This window comes from Eschscholzia californica, unplaced genomic scaffold (genome assembly GCF_041429995.1).
Source record: "Eschscholzia californica isolate CP2 unplaced genomic scaffold, dmEscCali1.0.p SCAF_4, whole genome shotgun sequence".
In the NCBI taxonomy this organism is placed as follows: Eukaryota; Viridiplantae; Streptophyta; class Magnoliopsida; order Ranunculales; family Papaveraceae; genus Eschscholzia; species Eschscholzia californica.
In genome coordinates this window covers 45,501,717-45,524,319 of record NW_028238461.1, presented here as the reverse complement: position 1 = coordinate 45,524,319, position 22,603 = coordinate 45,501,717, and the positions used below count along the sequence as shown (strand labels likewise).

General features: G+C 36.7%; 2 protein-coding genes across 2 annotated transcripts; one reads left to right on the top strand and one right to left on the bottom strand.

Moving 5' to 3' along the window:
- Positions 1 to 970: 970 nt before the first annotated feature.
- LOC147545125 (lysine histidine transporter-like 8) lies at positions 971 to 4,185 on the top strand. The gene is made up of 5 exons (XM_086632859.1): positions 971 to 1,693; positions 1,859 to 1,992; positions 2,566 to 2,993; positions 3,119 to 3,250; positions 3,490 to 4,185. The coding sequence occupies exons 1-5, from the start codon at positions 1,311 to 1,313 to the stop codon at positions 3,973 to 3,975; spliced, it is 1,563 nt and encodes a 520-aa protein (XP_086488985.1). The 5' UTR covers positions 971 to 1,310; the 3' UTR covers positions 3,976 to 4,185.
- A 9,485-nt stretch (positions 4,186 to 13,670) lies between these two features.
- Positions 13,671 to 15,017, bottom strand: LOC147545124 (dof zinc finger protein DOF3.4-like). The gene has a single exon (XM_086637733.1). The coding sequence runs from the start codon at positions 14,726 to 14,728 to the stop codon at positions 14,009 to 14,011; it is 720 nt and encodes a 239-aa protein (XP_086493859.1). The 5' UTR covers positions 14,729 to 15,017; the 3' UTR covers positions 13,671 to 14,008.
- Positions 15,018 to 22,603: the final 7,586 nt, after the last annotated feature.

Below are 22,603 nucleotides of genomic sequence, written 5' to 3'. Positions count from 1 at the left end.
AAAATTGGGCCGAAAACGACAAAAATGAACATCGACGGCTTTGAGGTTCTCTCTCTCAATGGATTTTCTCTCTCTAAATTCAAGCCTTAACGATAGTTTTCGGTGGATATGTCTCAAAAAATGGCCATGGTCTGCTCTTGATGTTAATTCTCTCTTTACATAGCCTAGTTCGGGTTTGTCACTGCATCAAATATGGCTTAATGCCTCACCCGTTGAACATCAAATGGGGCCTATAGGCGCCCGATTTTGTTACATTTGTGAAAAAGGAACTCGGGTGGTTCTATAGGCGCCCCAAATTATTGTTCTAGGCCCTCCATTTACACATGAATGAGTGGAGGTAAACTTCGGCTAGATAACCGATTTTTTGAGTTTATTCATATTCTGATCCAAAGGGTTCAGCTATTATAAATCTCAATCCAACCCAATCTGTTCATGCATAGTTTGGTTCGGTAGCTGAACCAAAAGTTAAAGATTTTGTCAAGAACAAAATTTTGGGTTTCGAGTTTAAAACCTACTACAATTATTCTTAGAACGTGCAAAAAATTAGTATTATACCACTAACCATTAAGTCTATATGTACGTGATTAATTCGACATAGTTTATCAACATTCAAAGAAGATAAGAAAAATGATAAACAATTGAATTTCCACCATCCATCATCCCGAATCACATATTCTTATATATATAATATATAAAAGATAATAATAAATGGCTTAGTTTGGCTTTGTCGGTTATCCTATCCGTCAAACAAATCCATGGACCGAACCAAACCGTTCGTTTTTTTACCTTTTAGTATTTGAACCAATCTAGATAAACATTGGATGGGTCCCCAAATTGCCCAAATCTACTTGAATTGGATTGGATTGGTTTGGTCCATTGGGATACTACACGTAGTAAATGTTGGCTTGGGAGGGCGGCCAGAGCAACCATGTGGGGAACCTATAGAACCACGACCACCCCAATAACTCTTGAAAACAAAAAGAATGAAGTTCTGAATAGAGAAAAAAAAAATGTAGGAAGGACTTGGAGCATGAAAAGCATTCTGTTTCTACTGTATTTTCTCTCTCATCTGATCAGCTTTGAGGTTTGAGCTCATGATCTTATATGCTTTACCTTTTAGCTTTAATATCTCTTTCTCATCATTCTCTCTCTCTCTCTACCCACACTATATTCTGACCGACGAAGAGTAGTTAAAGTAAACTCTCAATTGTATTTGCACACAGCCAAGGCCAAGCCAAGGAGATATCAACAAAACTTTACTTTCCTTGTTACTGTTAGAGAGAGAGAAACAGAGAGTTATAGAGAGAGAGATGGATGAGAGACCAGAGATGGAGCTAATGTCAGTCCCAACAACACCCAGAGTTTCAACCCCAGAGATATTGACTCCATCAGGACAAAGATCACCAAGACCACCAGGTTCAAAAGACACTACTAAATCATCATGGACACCAACTTCCCTCATTTCACCAAGATTTTTGAGTCCAATTGGTACACCAATGAAGAGAGTAATGGTGAATATGAAAGGGTATTTAGAAGAAGTTGGACATTTAACCAAGTTGAATCCTCAAGATGCTTGGCTTCCCATTACTGAATCTCGTAATGGCAATGCCCATTATGCTGCTTTTCATAATCTCAATGCTGGTATTGGTTTTCAAGCTCTCCTTTTGCCTGTCTCTTTTGCTTTTCTTGGCTGGTTGGTACTCTCTCTCTCTCTCTCTATTGTTCTTTTGGTGTCTTCCATTTCTTGTGAATTGATTTGTTTATTGGATTTTAGTGGTTTTTGTTGTATTATTCATGTCAAAGATGTAAACTTTCATTTCATCATTATGATCTAATAGTTTATGGGGGTGAAAAACAGGAGTTGGGGGGTTATTTCCTTGACCATTGCCTACTTTTGGCAACTTTATACTCTATGGATTCTAGTCCAATTACATGAAGCAGTTCCTGGCAAGAGGTACAACAGATATGTGGAGCTTGCTGAAGCAGCATTTGGTAAGATCAATTTGCATTCCTTCACACTCCCCATTGTTCATCATATTTCATAGTTAACTTTTAATTATTCATCAACTTCGATCGCAATGTATAATATGTACACATGTCAAAGTTATCGAACGTTAAGTCTATTGTTGTGAGAATAGTCCCACATGAAGAAAGGGTACTCTGCTAACCAAGATTATATGTGTAGGCCGTTGATCGACTTATTTCCAATTAGTTTTGAGTTGGATGACCACAAACTTAGCATGGTATAAGAGCTAAGCCCACATGTGATACGCCCAACGGCCACACGTGCTCCACGTCACCCGAAAATAAAACCAAAAAATAAGACATGTGTTGGGTTCAAAATAATGCCACACATGAGAAGGCGTGTGAGTATAGTACCACATGGGAAAAAATATTGTAGTAACTAAAAATATAATATGTAGGTCCTCTCCACTCATTGCTAATTGGTTAGGCAATACAGAACTAGTGAAACATATGAAGGAAAGGGTCCGATATAGATATTCATACTTCGAAGGAGAATCATGGGTGTGAGTATGACTTTGTTCTTTTTTTTTTTCTTATCAGGAGAAAGGTTAGGTGTATGGCTTGCTCTCTTTCCGACAGTTTACCTATCGGCAGGGACAGCCACAGCCTTGATTCTCATAGGAGGAGAGACCATGAAACTCTTCTTTCAGATAGTTTGTGGACCAGATTGTTCTTCAAACCCATTAACGACCGTTGAGTGGTATCTAGTTTTCACATCCCTATCCGTCGTTCTATCTCAACTCCCGAATCTTAATTCAATAGCAGGGCTCTCTCTAGTAGGAGCAATTACAGCAATTATATACTGTAGTATGGTTTGGGTTCTTTCCATTAGCCAAATGAGGCCACCGTCCATCTCTTATCAGCCCATTTCCTCTCCTTCGCCATCTGCTTCAATGTTTTCTGTTCTGAATGCACTAGGGATTGTTGCCTTCGCTTTCAGAGGACACAATCTTGTCCTTGAAATTCAGGTATCAATTTTGAAGTTCTAAATTTTCTTGCAATAATTTTACGATGAACTACGGGAACTCTTTTGGACTTTTAGTTGGTTAAAAATCTGTAGTCTTTATGGTTTTTTGTTTTTTGGGATTTGTAGTCGACTATGCCGTCAACTTTTAAGCACCCCGCTCATGTTCCAATGTGGAGAGGAGCCAAGGTTGCATATTCCTTGATTGCTATGTGCTTATTTCCTGTTGCAATTGGAGGATTTTGGGCTTATGGAAACCTTGTAAGTGCATTTTACATTATTTGAAGCTATTTCATAAAAGACAAGAAACTATCAAGTTTTCGGAATGGGAAATTCTTTAGTCACCCGTGATTTGGTTATAGACACCCGGTCCCAACACCTTGACTTGGTGCCCACATGTGCCCAAGTTGAAGGTGCTCAGGAGGTGCTTGGCTGTGAAATTTCCCCTTGCGAAATACTCTTCATAATATTGACCTTCTAATTCTTAATCATTATTGTAGATGCCTTCATCGGGTATTCTGAACGCTTTATACGGATTTCACAACCACGATATTTCAAGAGGACTTCTAGCAACAACATTCCTTTTGGTAGTGTTCAACTGTCTAAGTAGCTTCCAAATCTACTCAATGCCCGTTTTCGACAGTTTTGAAGCTAGTTATACCAGTCGAACTAATCGTCCTTGTCCAATTTGGGTACGATCTGGTTTCCGAGTGTTGTGTGGTTTTATCTCCTTCTTCATTGGAGTAGCTTTCCCTTTTCTCTCAAGCCTGGCTGGTCTTTTGGGTGGTCTTACTCTTCCAGTTACATTTGCTTACCCTTGCTTCATGTGGGTTCTTATAAAGAGGCCCCAAAAGTACAGCTTTAACTGGTACTTCAACTGGATTCTTGGTTGGCTAGGGATTGCTTTTAGCTTGGCTTTCACCATTGGGGGCATTTGGAGTATGGTCACTAATGGTCTTAAGCTTAAGTTCTTTAAGCCTAGTTGAGTTTGAGTGAACTCTTTCTATGTAAGGGAATTTTTATGTCCTATAGAATTTTGTGTGATTTCAATTTTTATGTTAAAGGTTACTTTTATAGCTTAAATTTTGTGGGAAATTCAACTAGACCACATCCATCATGTGTGTCTTTCTAAAATTTGGTTTGTTTTGTGTGCATACCTCATGTTATTCTTAATATAATATGGATGTTCTTTCTAAGTTCTCTTGTATTAGTTAATACGTATAATAAGTTTGAGTGTTATTGGTGTGTTTAATATTTTGTACCTGTGCCTTGGGATGTCAATGTTCGCCTATGTGTGACCTAAAAGTTTCATGGAAAAGAGAACATTGAATAGAAGGTCCTCAAGAGTGCAACATCACAATGTCATTGCCCTGTCCCGCTGTCACCTATGTGTTGTTTGTCTTTTCTCATTATTTGATTCTGACTCTTATTACTCAAATGAAGACTTGTAGTCGGTCATTCAGACAAATAGGATATCACGAGTTTAGATAAAAATGTACATTCCGAAATTTGACTAAAGACAATTCAGACTTTTTGTCGGATTTCGTATTTGAACTTATTAAAAAACACTACCGTCTTGAGAAAATTGAGAAAGTAGCTCTCTTAATTTAAATAAAGATTATCAAGACTTAAACATACCTTAATAAGTCAATTCACATCTCACTCACTCTCTCTGGTTGTTAAAACCTAAGCTCATTTACTCCTATAAATTGACTATCATCATCTCTGATAAACAATTGAAAAACAGAGAAAGCAAGCATACATTTCTTGCAGATTTTAATGGCTGCTTCAAAGTTGTTCCTTTTAATGTTTGGTATATGGATATGAATGGGTTTATGGTGTATTCCATCTCTTGCACACTGGATGGGCTCTAATATGAGCTTTAGATCAGTGTGCATGGAATGGATTACATTATTGATTCATGAAAGTCATTTGCACACAAGACTCCATTTTTTTTTAAGAGAAGGCAAATTAGTTTGATGATCAAAGAAAAACAGGGGGTGGTAGCTATGGAGCTAACCAATTCCCCAAACAACAAAACAAAAGAACATAGAAATGGAGATGGGTTGCAGCCTGATCATGACATCCCAATTTCTAACAAATTGGATAAAATGAGTATTACTAATCCAATTCTGATTTGAGGCCCAAAAATAAGTCATGCTCTGCACCTTGACAACTGTATTCTCTACTGATGGTTCAGTATCATCTTTCTTTCTCCAAAGCACAGTGATTTCTCTCTAGCCAGGTTGTCGATATGATGGTTGGAGGGATACACAAATGAATAAAGGACTTTTTATATGTAATCTTCTTAACTTTCCAATCACTAAGAACTTGAGAAATGGTATGGACATTAGTGGAGAATGGCTGATTAGGATAGATTGAGTCTCAAACTTTAGAAGTGAATGGGCAAAGGAGATAGAGGTGAGAAGAGGTTTCACATTTCAACTTACTAAGAAAACATTTGTTCAGAATAGTATATCATTTTTTTATCATCTTATCCATGGTTGGGACAGCATCTAACAAAATAGTCCAAAGAAGAAAATACACCTTTGGAAGGATGAATTTATTCCAAATCCATTTTGGAATCAAACTTTGGTGAACGATAGATTGTTGTTGGAGCTCTCTATGAAAGGAATTGACAGAGAAACCATGTTGAGGGGGCATTCATACCTGATTATCTATCATGGAGTGTAAAGAATTTGAAGCTAGAATTATCTCACTAAAAAGAGTTGAAAGATTTTCAATCTCATTACTCCGAATAGGTCTTGAGATGTGGAGGTTCCAAGAGTCATCACTAAAATCTCTACCCAAGTGTTCTTCAATAGTTTCATATTTCTTTTTCGATGCTTTCCAAAGAGTTCGATATCGAATTTTGAAAGACTCATTCTTGCTCCAATCGTCTAGCTAAAAGCTCAGGTGGTTACCTCTATTTATGTCTAACTTGGTAAGTTTTTAGATACTTCGGATCATTTTGGTGATTGATTTCATTCTCATCCACCAAACCTATCATTTGTTTATTTTCTAATTACATCCGACCAGGTAACTAGACCTAACTATTGAAAACTTTGTGGCATTCATCCAACTCCAAAATGATTCATGTTCATGGATTATATATCCTCTAAGATTTTGTTCTTTGCCTTGAGCACAAAACCCACTCCAAAATGACTCTGTGTTTTTCGTAATATTGAAATGCACTTTTAACCTGTCTAATATCGAATGATCCTCCAAACGATGTAAGACTTTTATAATTTCTTGTGTATGGATTTTACCTCCTTAACTCCTTTTCTATTTGGTTTGGGATGCAAAGACTTTTTGTCATTATCGTCTTAGTTAAGTTTAATATTGAAATTCTTGTTGTTGTATGATGAGGAGGTACTTCAACTCAAGACCTTTTGAGACATGCAAAGTCCAGTCTAATGTAGTTGACTTAGCTCCCTTGATACAGTTTGGTAGGCCAATTTGGGTTTCCTTTTGTTCATCCAATGTTAAGGAAAGGACAATATGGGTCAAATCCAACCTTTTCTTTTTTTTTTGTTGAAAGGGTCAAATCCAACCTATTCATCAAAAAAAAATTCCAACCTACAAAATAAAAATCTATTTTGGGGGTCGTTTGGCAAGTTATTTACAAAGTCACTCTACCTCTAAGAGGTCGGGTATAGTAGTGTGGTGGGTCCGTGGCGGAGCTGCAAATGGGGTTACCACTATATTTTCTAAAATTATTTACCATTAATTAGGTTTTAGAAAAGAAAGGTTATACCATATCTTTCTCTGATTATATCTAATTGATTGTAGGGATTATGTAATAACTAAGGTTTACTAAAGTAAGAGAATGGATGATCAAAGAAGTAACTATCCTTTTTACTTATTTCTCTGTAATTTAAGACAACCCAAATCTATGTACATTTAGATGCATTTATACCAGTGAAGAGAAGAGTGAAGGGAAGCCCACAAGTCCACACGTTGGATTTTATAGGGTAGGTGATGTGTAGTTAATTAACCCATCCTCTATCTTGAAGTGATGAGTCATTTTACACCTCATGCTTCATGATCCATATCTAGAAATGGTTATAGAAGGTGTACAATCATCTTTATGGGCAGCCACAATATATAACACTCCCCCTTGGATGACCAATGCCATCAGTAATGATTGTGTTTAAAATTTTGTGGACTACTCTTTAGTTGCCTCATTAAAACCTTGTCAGAAAAACCCTGAGGGACAAAATCTGATGAAGGAAAAAGAGTACAATAAAAGAGATCCCGAGTGGTGTCGGATGCAAATATACTGCCTCGTTAAAACCTTGCCAGAAAAACCCATTGGGATAAAAACTGGAGGAAGGAAAAAGAGTACAGAGAGTAGATATCCAGTATTAGTGATGATAATATTTTCCCCCTGATGAATATCATATTATGGACTGATGTAGCTTTACATCATTAGATTCTTCAAGCTTCGCATTCCAATGTTCTGTACTAGTTTTCTGAACGTTGTAGTAGGCAAAGATTTGGTAAACAAGTCAGCATAATTCTCACATGATTGTATCTTCTGGATATCAATTTCACCATTCTTCTGTAGATGGTGCGAGAAAAATAACTTAGGCGAAATGTGTTTCGTTCTGTCACCTTTAATATATCCTTCCTTTATCTGAGCAATGCAAGCCGCATTGTCTTCATAAATAATGGTAGGTGACTTTGTAATTCCAGGAAGATCACATGAAATTCTAATATGACTGATAATAGATCTGAGCCATACACATTCTCTGGTGGCCTCGTGAAGAGCAATAATCTCTGAGTGGTTAGAAGATGTAGAGGGTATACTCTGCTTACTTGATCGCCAAGAGAAAGCCGTACCACCACTAGTAAAAACATAACCTGTTTGTGAAACTCCTTTATGTGGGTCAGATAGATATCCTGCGTCAGTGTATCCTATTACTTGTGAACCATTTGAGGAATTCTTCGAATAAAACAATCCCATGTCAGTAGTTCCTCGAAGGTATCGAAGAATATGCTTTACTCCCATCCAATGTCGCTTTGTTGGTGCTGAACTGAACCTGGCTAATAAATTTACTGCAAAAGAAATGTCAGGTCTAGTGCATTGAGCTAAATATAATAAAGCACCGATTGCACTTAAATATGGTACTTCAGGACCAAGTAGTGTTTCATTATCTTCTTTAGGACGATAAGGATCTTTTACGGTATCTAAAGATCTAACAACCCTTGGAGTGCTAAGAGGGTAAGCAGTATCCATGCGAAATCTTTTCAAAATCTTTTCAGTATATAAATTTTATATATTATATTGCTATACAATATTCAAAAGTAAAACATTAATATAATACAAAACTTATAACAACTGGAAATATTATAAAAACACTACTGAGGAGAGTTATGAATTCGATCAATCATTTCGTCAAACTCATCATAGAGTAATTGATCGAACTCATTACAAGTAAGATTTTCATATTCACTACCATAGATATCATTTTCTTCGATAGGGGGTTGCATCACCGATGCGTCTCTATTCAGATTAATTCCATAATCTGTTATTTTTGACTCGGTCCTGACTTCAGTAAGATGTATTTCTACATCGTTGGTAAAATAGTCAGATACATCCAATCTTGTGTTACATGAAGAATCATTGATTTCCATATGATTTGTTTCTACATTGGCACTTCGTTTCTTCAAGGATGCTTGATAAAGATCTACTAGATGTTTAGCAGTCCTACATGTTCTCTGCCAGTGCCCTGTCATACCACATTTAAAACAGGGTTGATTCTTCATTTCAGAAGGTTCATTTGCCACCTTCTTCCCTTTATTTTGCCGATTATACGGCTTGTATCTGTTAGCCGAGTTATTTGTCCACCGGCCTCGACCATAGCCACGGCCGCGACCTCCAGAACGGTAACCACCGCTTCTGTTATCTTTATTTTGATCGTCACCACGATCATGTTCTTCTGAATTCTTATTGTGGTAGTTGCCACGACCACGACCCTTTTGGTTACGTTCTCGTCTTTCACTAGAGACGGATGTTGAATATGTTTCGGAAAAGTTTGTGTATCCAGTTGGACGGACTTCTGTGTTTTTCATAATTACTTCTCTATTTTGTTCTGCAACTAGAAGGCATGAAATTAAATCCGAATGACATTTAAAATTCATGTTTCTATATTGTTCTTGCAAATTCCAATTAGAAGCATGAAAGGTTGAAAATGTTTTCTCTAACATTTGTTCTTCACTGACAGGAAAACCACAATGTGCCAATTTTGTCGTTATTTTAAACAGAACAGAACTATACTCAGAAACAGTTTTATAATCCTGTAGTCTAAGGTGGAGCCAGTCATTTAGGGCCTTAGGAAGGATAATTCGTTTTAAATGATCAAAACGTTTCTTTAAACCAATCCATAATAACAGAGGGTCTCTCGTATTTAAATATTCCGACTTTAAGTCTTCACATAGATGGTGTCGGATAAAATTCAGTGCAGCCGCACGATTCTGAGAAGTTTCATTATTGCCCTCTGCTATGGTTTTCTTTAGATTTCTTTCCTCTAAATGAGATTCAACTTCAAGAGCCCAATTGATATAGTTCCTTCCTGTAAGGTCTAGAACTGCAAAATTTATATATATTGGTTTGATTCGACATTTAAAATGTAATAACACAACTTACTTTGATTTTCAGATGGTCTTCAAGACAATCCCTCGTTTATAACTGAAACTCTTTACCCGCTTATAGAAACGATCGTGCTGATAACGTTTTAGAAAATAAAGGTTATATCATATCTTTCTCTGATTATATCTAATTGATTGTATGGATTATGTAATAACTAAGGTTTACTAAAGTAAGAGAATGGATGATCAAAGAAGTAACTATCCTTTTTACTTATTTCTCTGTAATTTAAGACAACCCAAATCTATGTACATTTAGATGCATTTATACTAGTGAAGAGAAGAGTGAAGGGAAGCCCACAAGTCCACACGTTGGATTTTATAGGGTAGGTGATGTGTAGTTAATTAACCCATCCTCTATCTTGAAGTGATGAGTCATTTTACACCTCATGCTTCATGATCCATATCTAGAAATGGTTATAGAAGGTGTACAATCATCTTTATGGGCAGCCACAATATATAACATTAGGTTCATTGTTATAATTATGTGGTTAATGTAAAACACAAGCTAGGAAAGTTTTTCTTTTTTTTGATGATATACAAGCTAGGAAAGTTGCAATTGCTTAGTTCACTCGGGTTCCATCCCCAGTGTTAGCGATTTTAGTCACATCCTTTTTAAAAGCCTAAATTCGCCAAGCGTGCTACTCAAAAATAATAATCACCAAGCCTGCTAAGTCAATGTTTTGAATGTCTTTTCTATTATTTCATTTTAATTATTTTGTTTTATAAGCATAATAACTAAGTTAGTACAATAGGGACATTTATTTTTGATGAAAAAGTGTCTTTAGCCTATTATTCATTAAGAATCAAAGAAGTAATGTGAAGACTATTAACCAAGATAGATTCACTGATACATGTAAGTGGTACTTCGCCTATCCAAGTATTTACAACTCGGTCATCAACTGCATATTTAACGAGATTGTGAGCCACAAAATTGGTTTCTTTATGCGTAAATTTGAACCTGAATTCTTCGAAAGTGTTCAGACGATAAGAGATTTCTGCTACAATGCTTCTAATTCTTCACGGTGATTCTTCAATTGGTGAGGTGCAGGCCTTGATCACATTTTGTGAGTCTCCCTCGAAGATACACTTTCTTGCGTTCAGACGTCTAGCTAGTTCAATGTCCAAAAGCATCGATTTTGCTTCAGCTTTGGTTGGACTATTTGCCAGAAAGATGTTGATTGTAGCACCGATAAACTGCCCCTCATGGTTTCTAACCACGGTTGCGGTCCGGCCTCTTGAATTTTGACCAAGTTCCGTCCACATTAATCTTTGCTACACCTTCAGTAGGAAGTTCCCAAAAACCACTATGTTGTTGGGTTTGTTGTTGTTACTTTCATGATCATGAATAGTACCATAAGTGCCAAATTCATGTATCATTATTCAAGATTCCTAAATAATTCTTGCCGAACTCACTTTCAACCCCTTCAAAGACTTTCTTGTTCCTTGCTTTCCATAGAAACCACATCAAATGTAGTCCGGTCTTTACCCCTTTCCTGTTGTTTTGTTGTTCAAACCAATGTCTAATAATTTCTCGAAGGGTTATACTTCCCTCGATTCTTATTCCAAGGAGATTGAAACCATAGCTCTTTAGCAAATTTGCGTTGTTTGAATAAATGGTTCATATCTGTTGGGGTCCCTCCTTATATAAAAAGGATTCCTAGTTAGAATAGGATTTCCCTTATTCCTTATTTAGGGAGAAATAGAAGTCTCTATTTCTAGCCTAAAAAGGAATCCTATTTCTAGTAGAATATCTCCTTATTTATCATTATAAATAGGGAAAGAAAGGGAAGAAATTATTCATACTTTCAGGTTAGAGAGTATCATACTTTCAGGTCAGAGAGTATCATACTTTCAGGTCAGAAAGTATCCTCCCAGTTGGGAGAGCTACAAGAGAATCCTCTCAGATATATCTTCTCAGGTTAGAGAGAGATAAGAGAGATGACAACAACTTCCAGAACAAAGAGAAGTCAGAGAAAGAGAGATTTCTGAAGTGGTTCTTTCAAGAGAGATTGAAATAGCAGAATATTGGTTTGAAGAAAAGAAGATTATTAATCTTGTGAAGCAATTTAGTTTGTGCTTATCTTCTTCAACCTTTAGGAATCTAGGATTTGTTCAAATCCTAAGGAGTAAGAGATTTTTATTTCTTTATTTCTTTGTTCAGTTTATCCACCATAGGTTTGGTGAAGAGTTGTGTAACCCATTATTATCGTTATAGTGGAAGATTTCTGGACTAGGTCCCGTGGTTTTTTACCTTCTAGTTTGGAGGGGTTTTTTGCCACGTTAAATAATCTTTGTGTCTCTACTTTTACTTTCACATTGTTTATCTTCATATTCCTGAACAAGTTAATTAGGTTATTTTTCCTAACAATATCTTCTTCTTCATGACAAATTGGACATAACTTGATCTCAATAAAATTGTATTTCAATGAATTGATGCGAACCGACAAAGCATTATGCAATAACCTCCATATAAAAACTTGAATTCTGGGTCACAAATATCGTCTCTGTGATTTTTCTCTCTCTCTCAGTGACTTTTTCATGCCGTCTCTCAAATTCTTTCTCTAAAAGTCAAATTCTAACTTCAGATTGTGTGAAAAAACAATGCCAAAATTATAACTTCTGGTATTGCTTATAGAGAAGATGAGTGTTTAGTCTTTCCAACCACTGACATTTGATTCACATAGAGTTAGACATGATCTGATTTAAACAACAAAAATCTTTTAAACTTGGGACTAATTTTTTGTTTATTGATGGATCCTTTGTACCATTTTGATTTCTATTCTCCATACCTAAAAATGGTTCACATGATTCCTCTTGGCCTATTACAGTGCCACCTTAGGGACTTGGTCCCAAAAAAAAGTCTCCCACTTAATGGTCTTTTTACATTAATCCGAGTCAATCCATCTTTAGATCCAAAAAATTATTATGTTGGATCAGGAGATTTCATACTAAACATTAATAATTATGGTTATGTTGGAATATAATTATGGGATCCTCATATTTTGCTCTGTTTGTTTCTTAATTATGAAATTCCTTCAATTAGTTTAATGAAATCTTAAGAGAACCCCTCACAATCTCACATGACATACTCAATTAAGGTTACCTTTTGACACAAAATTGATGAGTACTCGTTTCTCTACCTCTCTTTTGTTCCATTTGATTTTGAGTATGGGACCCAAATATCACTCAACTAGACCACATTTTCTAGGGAGGAAAATGAATATATATATCCTTCATTCTCTCTAGTGTCCATATAAATATACCAATTCTCTTTTGAATCATACATCAAAATGTTAATTTAATAATTTATGAAAAAAAAGGGGATCGTTAATCCAGGACCTAACAAATGTAGAACAATTATACTAGCCGACTTGTTATTATATACACTATAGTCATTTTTTATAATTACTTTTGAGAGTATAAGCCGAAGTTAAGACTTCTTATATGATAATTTAGAATAAATTTACGACAATGTGTAAATTATAAATGTATAAGTGTGCCCACTCTAATCCATAATTTATACCATATCCTTAGTTTTTGTAGAAATATGTCTATCTTATCTTATACCTACACAAGTAGGGGCTTGGTTTTGTCACATTAAAAAATCTTCCAAGTCTTAATATATTCATTAGTGGAGTAAGTTGAACGAATAAATTAAGGGCCCTAAGTTGTGAAGAAATTGTTAGTGACTGTCATTTTCTTGGGAGTTTTGACGCGACTGCATATTTCTACAAGTCGATTAAAACTTGTGAACATTAACATAAGAAAAGCGATTATATTTTTAGCAATTACATTCGTCACATAACTCATTGTCACAATGAAAATCATAAGAATGACAAATTATGATAAATATCTCAAATGACATTTTTGCAACATTTGAGAAATTATGATAAATATCTCAAATGGCAATGAAAATCCCAAGAATGACAAATTATGATAAATTTCAAAAAGGGCATTTTTGCAACAAAAAAGATAGAAAAAAAAATCTCAAAGGCATTAAGAATAAAGCAAAGAAATACTAGTAAAATTCAATTAAAAACTTCATCTCTCTATTATCTTGTTTCTTAACCAATTTGCTCAATCCTTCCCTAGTTTAGTTTTTTACATCACCCACTAGACTTGACTCATTTTCATCTAAACCCCCATATTTAAAGAAACTGCGGACAAAAAAAAACAAAAACTCCATAATACGTACATAATATTTCTCTCACATGTTTTTCTGAATACTCTTTTTTTTTTTCTATTTTGGGTATAAGCTAGCTAAAGACGAAAATGCACCTGAAACTTACCATATTAACGAAACTGCCACCACAAAAGAAACTAACCGACTCGGTCAACAGTCAACAGTCAAACTGATCATCATTTTCAGGCCGCCTTCTCTCCTCGTACGGTCGTAGAAATAGCAAGCTCCGGCCAAGAAAAGCAATCTCCATCGGAAAATCCACCGTGATCATGACCACCAGCACCGCCACCAATATGCCATGGCTCACCAGAGACACCACCACTACCACCACCACCGCCAGGTTCGCTGACATCCTCCAATGGCCAAACTCCACGTCCAAGTTCAAACCCCATTTCTTCAAAACCAGAACCCAACCCTAACCCAAACCCACCAAGGGCCAAAAATCCACCAGGAGGTCCTTGACCTTGAGTACTAAGCAATGAAGTAAAAGGACCCGATACGTTACTGACGTTAAGGTCCACATCGTGAAAACGTAACGGAAGAGTAGATGAATCCGTTTTTTCGGAAGTAACAGAAGAGGAGTGAACAGAAACGGGAGTAGCTGAGATTGGAGGGGTATGACTGTTTTCAGGGGAAGAAACAGTGGAAGAAGTACGAGAACGTTTAGCGTTTTTTCGGCTTCCGCCACCGACAGGAATGTTACGGAGAGTTCCGCCTTGAGTCCAGTAACGGCGACATGATTTGCAGAAATGACGGGGTTGAGATAGGTTATAGTTATTGTAGTAACAAAACTTTGTGTTGCTTGATTCACAACGTGGGCATGGAAGTATCTCATTTTCCGGTGGTCCACCACCGGTTTTGTGACTTGCAGCTTGACGTCGGTCACCGGAATCTGACAGCATTTTCTTTGACTACCCTTTTTCCTAAAGAGAGAGAGAGAGAAAATAGTATGGAAGTAGAATGAGAGTAGCGGACAAGTTTTGGAAGTATGAAGGGGTTTATATGGAGATAGATAGAGAGAGAAACTCTGTTTGTTGACAGGAGGAAGAGGAGGAAGGGGGGCGACAGAGATTCTGTTTGAGCTTTGACGTGTTTTACATAACAAGGGTAATTCTCTCTCTAGTTTGAACTAGTATGAAGGTTTTCTCTCTCTAAACATATGGAACATTACCAAGAATACCCTTCTAATGAAATTGACCTAATAATACCCCTAAAACCCTATCAATCAAATGTCATTCCAAAAGAGTGAAAACAAAATTTCAGGATTTGAATTTTGTCTAGGAGGATTTTATTGCCGGGATATACAGAAGTGATAGGTCCCACACTATTACACACTACAGTATTTGATATGAATTATGATGGTCAATAAAATAGAGAAGTAGGGGTTGTTTAGTCAATTAGGGAAAACTAGAGAGAGAGAGGGAGAGTGAGTGGGGGAGTATATAGACAGAATGATTAATGTCGGGTTAGCGTGGGGGGCAATAATTGGAGACGGCCTCCTTTAGTGTTATCAAAGAAAAAGAAAAAACGCATCAGATTCTCTTCCATTTCTTCTTCTTCAGCCGGATTTCTCGGTCACCGTGATCGTTGGAAATCCCCATAACCTTTTGCCTATTTTTAACTACTCTTTACGACTCTGAAGGCGCCCTCCTAGCTCATTTCTCTCTTTGCACCCTTGGTATTTGGACGGAGCAGTCCCAAGTCTACCTATTGGGATAGTCTGAAGGTTCTGGCATTGGGTTTAATCCGTGATGTTCAATTTCAGTATGTCCACTCCGAATACACTCAAACTGCACCAAACTATGAGACGTGAACCGACGAACAAAGAAGAAGGCCCAAAATTAAAATGAAGGGGCATCCATCGATTTTTCGATCATTTTTAAATCACAATTCAATTACTCTTACTGATTAACAGATGTCCAATTTGACTAGAAATGAATTTGATTCATTCAATATCGATAGGGGAGAACTTAGTTTCTTAAGTACTGTAGTCACTCTTTAAAAAAAAGGTACTACTAGTCACTTGTTTGCCTACATGATTCACAATATTGATAATACCAATAGGATCGAATGAATCGACATACCAATAGGGCATACATGGTCAAATGACACCTCACCTGTCAAATAATACATCAGATATCGAATATAGTTTTATGTTTTGAGCAGTAGTTCTTTACTATTTGTTATAATTATCTGTTTTGGGTGGAGTCGTATAGACTTCGGTACATAAGTTTCAATTCTAATTGATTTAGAAGAAAACTTCTTTTACCCTATTTTTTTCTTAATCTTTATCTTCGCCACCACTACCACTTCTGGCTATCGTCACTTTTCTCTCTCTCTTCTCACCCATCCAACCTGCCCGTCCATTAGGAGAAAGAGATATGGACAAAAAGAAAGAGGAAGAGAGTCGGAAAAACTGATGAAGCTAAGATGAAATGTAAAGAGTGGTGTTCTGTTTTTTCTAAAGTAAAATTAGGTTTTATTTGGGGTTAATGTGATTGACCAAGTTCCCTCCAACTAAAAATGTATTCGTAATTGCCCCAACCTTTTTTTATTATTAAGAATTATTATGTAGGGTGATCAATATGTGGAAAACCTGTTCTCTTATATAGACAGTTATTTTTGGGGTCATTAAAACCTTAAATATTAACAGTTACTAATTTGTTGACCATTAAAACACAACAATTAAAAGTAGAAAACTTAATTTCTTCTACCTCCCTTATACTTAGTTCGCGTTATTATGTAAAACCTAGCTTAATTTCTTATACTTCCATTAACAACCATTATCAATCTATATATATATATATATATATATATATATATATATATATATATATATATATATATATCTCAACTATCATCAATTCTAAAACAACACGACTAGTTTAATGAGGAAGATATTGTGTTGGGGAATGAAAAGGAGATTGTCTCATTCGGATAGTCTAGGAGAACATCATGTGAGATTTTATGCAGGTAAGGAAGTTCCATGTAAAGTAAAAGCTAATTACCTAAATCATCAATTGTTTGAGAATTTGCTACTACTCTAAGTTGAAGAATTTGGATATTCATACAAAGGTGCACTGAGAACGATTATTCCCAAAAATTAATCTAACGAATGGTAGTAAAGGGATACTGGAATAATTGCTTGATTTGATTTAATAAACCCTAGACATTTGACTGCAAGAGTCAAGATGAAGGAAATCCCCCGAAACAGTAGAATATCAAAGGGTTTCCACGAAACAGAAACAAATCGACTTGTTGTTTGATCCAAAAATACTATTTTCTAGGTTTTCTTTTTTATTTCAAGGGGTTCAAGGATTCTTGAAGAACAACAAATTTAGAAGAAAAATTTGATCCAAAAATACGTTGTCTCTCCAAAGTTTATCCCTCTACAAATTAGTGGGTGATGAAGAAGAAGTAGACTAAAGTCTAGGGTTTATGGAAGAAAAAAGGGAAGAATTAAAATAGAACTCCTAATCCTTAAAAGACAAGTGAAAAATAATAGAGTGATGTCTCCTTAAAAAATTTTGTCCACACAGGATTTTTTATTTTTTGAACTGTTAATATAAAATAGTAGTTTTTATAAGAAAATTGGCCGTCCATATATTGACTGCATCAGTAGCATCGTGTTTTCTCGTTCGTTTCGGCAAGTGGCCCAAGTAGGTTGACTCTGAAGATGTTGCTCCCATGGACTTCACTTGGAAACTGGATAACACAGTGAGTGTAAGTTGTACCAGATCAAACTTGCATATGATACGCGTGTCGAAAGATGAGAGGGGTAGTGACAGGGGAATCCTTGTCACAGGCCACACAGAATCAACATGCCGATTATTAGGTGTAGTAAGAGGATTCCGTCCAGTCAACATCATTATCAGTTCAAACCAAAAGTTTGTTGATTCTTTGAAAGTTTTGTTAATGTCTAGTTCCCAACACTAACGGACCCATCTAACACCAACTAACGGTTAAAATTAATAACATGTTTAATTTCAATTTCGATTTTCAACTAATACTGGAGTTAGGGCTGAACAAAATTTTCACTTCCTAATTTCACCTTAAGTTTTCAGTCGAATCAGTATTAAGGTTCTGAATGTCCGAGGGCTAAACCAACAAAAGTGAACCCCCTAAGTTCCTCTTCAATTTTGCCTTGAGGGTGGTGGTGCCTTTAACACTTACAAGGGCATTATATGGATTCATCAACGGAACTTCGGTAAGAGTAGTTCAAGGCGCCTCCGCCACTCACAAGTTCTCCTTCAATTTTGCCTCGAGAGAGGTTAACACTTACATCGAGCACCTTTAGACTACATTTTTCATATTCCTATGACTATATGTGCTTATGTTCTTTTTGGACTTTTTGGAGGAAAAAGCTATGGGACTGGGGTGTTCTAAAAGGCTGTGAGGATAAGAGAGTTAGAGAGAGAGAGAGAGATTGAGTTTAGAAGTTGTGTTTATTATTATGATCAATCTCAATACATTTGAGTTTATATAGTTCGAGTAGAGAGAGAAAGAGTTGGAGGGAAAGTTTGTTAGAATAACAAACTTTCTCTTCAGCTGAAAAGACGAAATTACCCCTTGTTAGAGGCACTCTCTTACTTAGCCGAGTTACACTCCCTTTACATCATTGTTACACTCCCTTTACATCATCTCTCTCTATCATCTCTATTACTCCCCCTCAATCTGAATAAGAGACATCAGATTGGATAAGAGAGAAGTGAAGAGAGGATTAGCCAAGCCTTTTGTAAACACATCAGCAAGCTGGGATGAAGAAGACACATGATCAATCCTTAGAATGCCTGAGGTTACGAGCTCCCGAATGAAGTGATAGTCAATTTCAACATGTTTGGTGCGAGCATGGAAGATTGGATTGGCAGCTAAGTGCTTGGCACCCATATTATCACACAACAAAAGAAAAGGATGAGTAATCGAGTAACCCAATTCATCCATGACATAGGAGATCCAAAGTAACTCAGAAGTGGCATTTGCCATTGCCTTGTACTCAGCCTCTGTGCTCGATCGAGCCACAGTTGGTTGCTTCTTAGAAGACCAGGCAACCAATGTTGAACCAAGAAACACAGCATACCCAACAGTTGATCGACGAGAATCAGGGCATCCAGCCCAATCTGAGTCACTATATGCACAAAGAGAAGATAAATTTCCAGGCTTGATGGTGATTCCAGACCCAATAGTACCTTTTAAGTATCTCAGGATACGTTTCACCATCTGAAAATGAGAAGTTCTAGGTGCCGCCATGAATTGAGCAACATAATTGACCCCAAATGCAATGTCAGGTCGAGTGGTTGTCAAATACTGTAGGCCTCCCACAAGACTTCTATATGATAAAGGATCCTCAAGCAATTCACCATCAAGTGCAGACATTCTTTGGCCAAAAGGGACAGGAGTAGAGATGGGTTTGCTCTCAAGCAACCCAGCCTTCTGTAAGAGCTCAAGAGTGTACTTGGTTTGTGTAAGTAGCAAACCACCAATTGATTTTTCAGAGTGAACCTCAATACCCAAGAAGTAATGAAGTGCTCCTAGGTCCTTCATAGAGAACTCCAAACTAAGTTGAGAAACCAGAGTTGTAAGAAGAGAAGGAGAAGACCCTGTGAGTATAGTATCATCAACATAGAGGAGAAGAACCATTGAGTCATCACCAACTGTATACACAAACATGGAGTGATCAGTGAGACTCTTTTGAAACCCATAATCAAGTAGAAAACCAGCAAACCTAGTGAACCAAGCTCTAGGTGCTTGCTTAAGGCCATATAAGCTTTTATGAAGAAGACACACATGATCCTTGAGCATAGGATCAGAGAAACCAGGTGGTTGCTTCATATACACTTCTTCTTCTAAAATACCATGAAGGAAGGCATTCGAAACATCTAGCTGTTTTATAGACCAAGAGTTGGAAACAACAACAGTGAGAACAGCTCTAATTGTTGTAGCTTTCACCACAGGACTAAAGGTCTCAGTGTAGTCCAAACCATCAACTTGATGAAATCCCTTAGCCACAAGTCTGGCTTTATACCTTTCTACAGACCCATCAGCCTTCAATTTTGTCTTAAAGACCCACTTACAGCCCAACACATTCATAGAAGGGAGAGCAGGAACAAGGGACCAAGTGTGATTCTTATGTAAAGCTTCTATTTCTTCATTCATTGCTTGACACCATTCAGGAAACTTAGAAGCCTGAGTGTAAGAGGTGGGATCAATGGAGTTTTGTAAAAGTGTAACATAAGCCTGTGGAAGTGGACACACTGTGTGATGAGATACAAATTCAGGAAGAAGTTTGGGTCTGTGAATACCAGCTCTTGCTCTTGTGGTCATATGATGGACAGGTTGAGGAGCAAGAGGGGCAGAAACAGGTAGTGAAGTGGATGAACTCGATTCTCCACTTGTGTGAATAGAATCCTCAAAAGAGATATCATTGTTATGAGGAATAGAATGTAGCTGAGGTAATGTAGAAATGTTTTGAGAAGGGATAGGAAGTACAACCTGATTAGAAGAAGGTGCAGATGGAAGTGTACTTGAAGAGAGTAGACTAAAGTCCTCAAAAGGAAAGGAACCCTCATCAAACACAACATGTCTAGAGACATAGAATTTTCCAGAATGAACATCAAGACACCTATATCCTTTGTAAAGAGGACTAAATCCAAGGAAAGCACACCTCACAGACTTAGGACTGAGCTTGTCCTTTCTTATTGCTCCCAAATGAGGGTAACAAGCTGAGCCAAATACCTTTATAGAAGAATAATCAGGTACTTTATCAAAGAGAACCTCAAATGGTGATTTGCCATCTAGAATCTTAGTAGGCAATCTATTAATGATATAAGAAGCATACTCAAAAGCATCAAACCAATATTCTTTAGGAATGGAAGCTTGAAAGCACAAAGTATTTCCTATCTCTGTGATTTGTCTGTTTCTCCTCTCAGCTTTTCCATTCTGCTGAGGAGTATATGGACAAGAGATTCTTAATGTAATACCTGACTCATCAAGAAACCTCTTGAACTCACCTTTTGTAAGTTCTGGAGCACCATCAGTCTGAAAGAGCTTAATCTTTGTGGATAACAAGTTTTCAGTGATAATTTTGAACATCTTGAAGCAGGCTAAGCTGTCACTTTTGTATTTCAATGGGTAAATCCACAAAAATCGACTATAGTCATCCAAGAATAGAATATAATATCGAAATCCAGTGGCTGATGGTATAGGAGAAAGCCCCCATATGTCACAATGGACTAAATGAAGAGGAGCTGAAGTCACACTAGAAGATGGCTCAAATGGCAGACACTTGCTTTTGCCCAAAAGGCATGAATCACACAACTTAGATGTGTCTTCAGATGTAAGTTGAATAAGATGTGACTTATGTAAAGTTTCAAGAACACCATGAGCAGTGTGCCCCAATCTTTGATGCCACAAAGATGGAGAAGCTACTAAATTAGCTGATAAAGCTTCAATTTGGTTGATAGACCATGGTGTAAACTCAATAGGGTAAAGATTATTGACCATTGGTCCTTCTAACAATGTAGATTGAGAAGCTAAGTCCTTGATATTATAACCCCAAGGAAAGAATTCTACTGAGCAATCATTATCTTTAGTGAATTTTGAAATGGACAGTAGGTTCTTCCTAATACTTGGTACAACCAATATGTCATGAAGATCAAATTCTTGTGAGGCAGACATCATTTTGGAGCTACCAGTACTAGTAATACTAATGGTGTTACCACTACCAACCATTACTGATTCATTACCAAGATAAGGAGTAGACTGTGTAAGTACCTTTGAGTCATGTGTCATATGACTTGATGCTCATGTGTCTGCTATCCAGGACTTTGAGTTAGGTGAAGAGAGTAAACTAGCAGTGAAACCTTCTTCAAGGACAACAATATGACACTCCTCTTGAGATGGCTCAGAATCACCATCAATTTGAGGAGATTTTGATGATTCTCCAATATGAAGTCCAGCAAATGATGGTGAGTCTGAAGGTCTAGAAGGAGCATATCGAAATCTACACTTGCTAGCCTTATGACCCCATTTGTGACATATTCCACAAGGAATGCTAGAGAAATCGAAATTCTCAGCTTTTTGGTTATGTAGTGGATGTTGTGGTTCAGATGTTTGAGGCTTTGTTTGAGAAGAATTTCTCTGTTTTACTTGATTTGTGGTGTGAGATCTATCTGAATTATATCTAGTATAGCCTGGTTTTGAGTAATTTGACTTGTTTTGGTTATAATTGTTCTTTTGATTATATGTGGATGGTTTATGATAATCTGTGTTCTTCACATAATAGGCAGATTGTTCATCAAACTTCTCTTGAGCAGATAGCCATTGTTCATGATGGAGAAGACGAGATCTAAGTTCAGGAAAGTTTATCCTAGTTGTTCTATTATCAATAGCAACAATAAACAAACTATAATCCTTTCCTAATCCAGCTAGAACAATTCTAATTATCTCTTTCTCAGAGATCTTATCATTAACAGCAATTAAGGAATCAGATAAGGATTTGATTTTTCGTAAATACTCACTGATTGTAGCTGATCCTTTCCTTGTATTTTGAATCTCTCTTCGAAGGAGATCTTGCTTAGCCTCGAATTCTTCAGCATAAACTGTATTCAAATACTCCCAAATTTGTTGAGAAGTCTTTAATCCGAGTACATCTGACGAAACAGATCTAGAAAATGTAGCTTTGAGACACGATTTAACGAAGTTATCTTGTTTTCTCCAGATCTGATAAGCTGGATTTAGAATTTCTCTATCATTTTCATAGATCGAAGCTTCTGGTTCAG

Bases quoted from the DNA above. Each gene is read 5' to 3' on its own strand.
- LOC147545124 (XM_086637733.1), bottom strand. From the start codon at position 14,728: ATGCTGTCAGATTCCGGTGACCGACGTCAAGCTGCAAGTCACAAAACC.
- LOC147545125 (XM_086632859.1), top strand. From the start codon at position 1,311: ATGGATGAGAGACCAGAGATGGAGCTAATGTCAGTCCCAACAACACCC. The intron at 2,994-3,118 runs GTATCAATTTTG...TGGGATTTGTAG, and splicing joins ATCTTGTCCTTGAAATTCAG to TCGACTATGCCGTCAACTTT. The intron at 3,251-3,489 runs GTAAGTGCATTT...TCATTATTGTAG, and splicing joins TTTGGGCTTATGGAAACCTT to ATGCCTTCATCGGGTATTCT.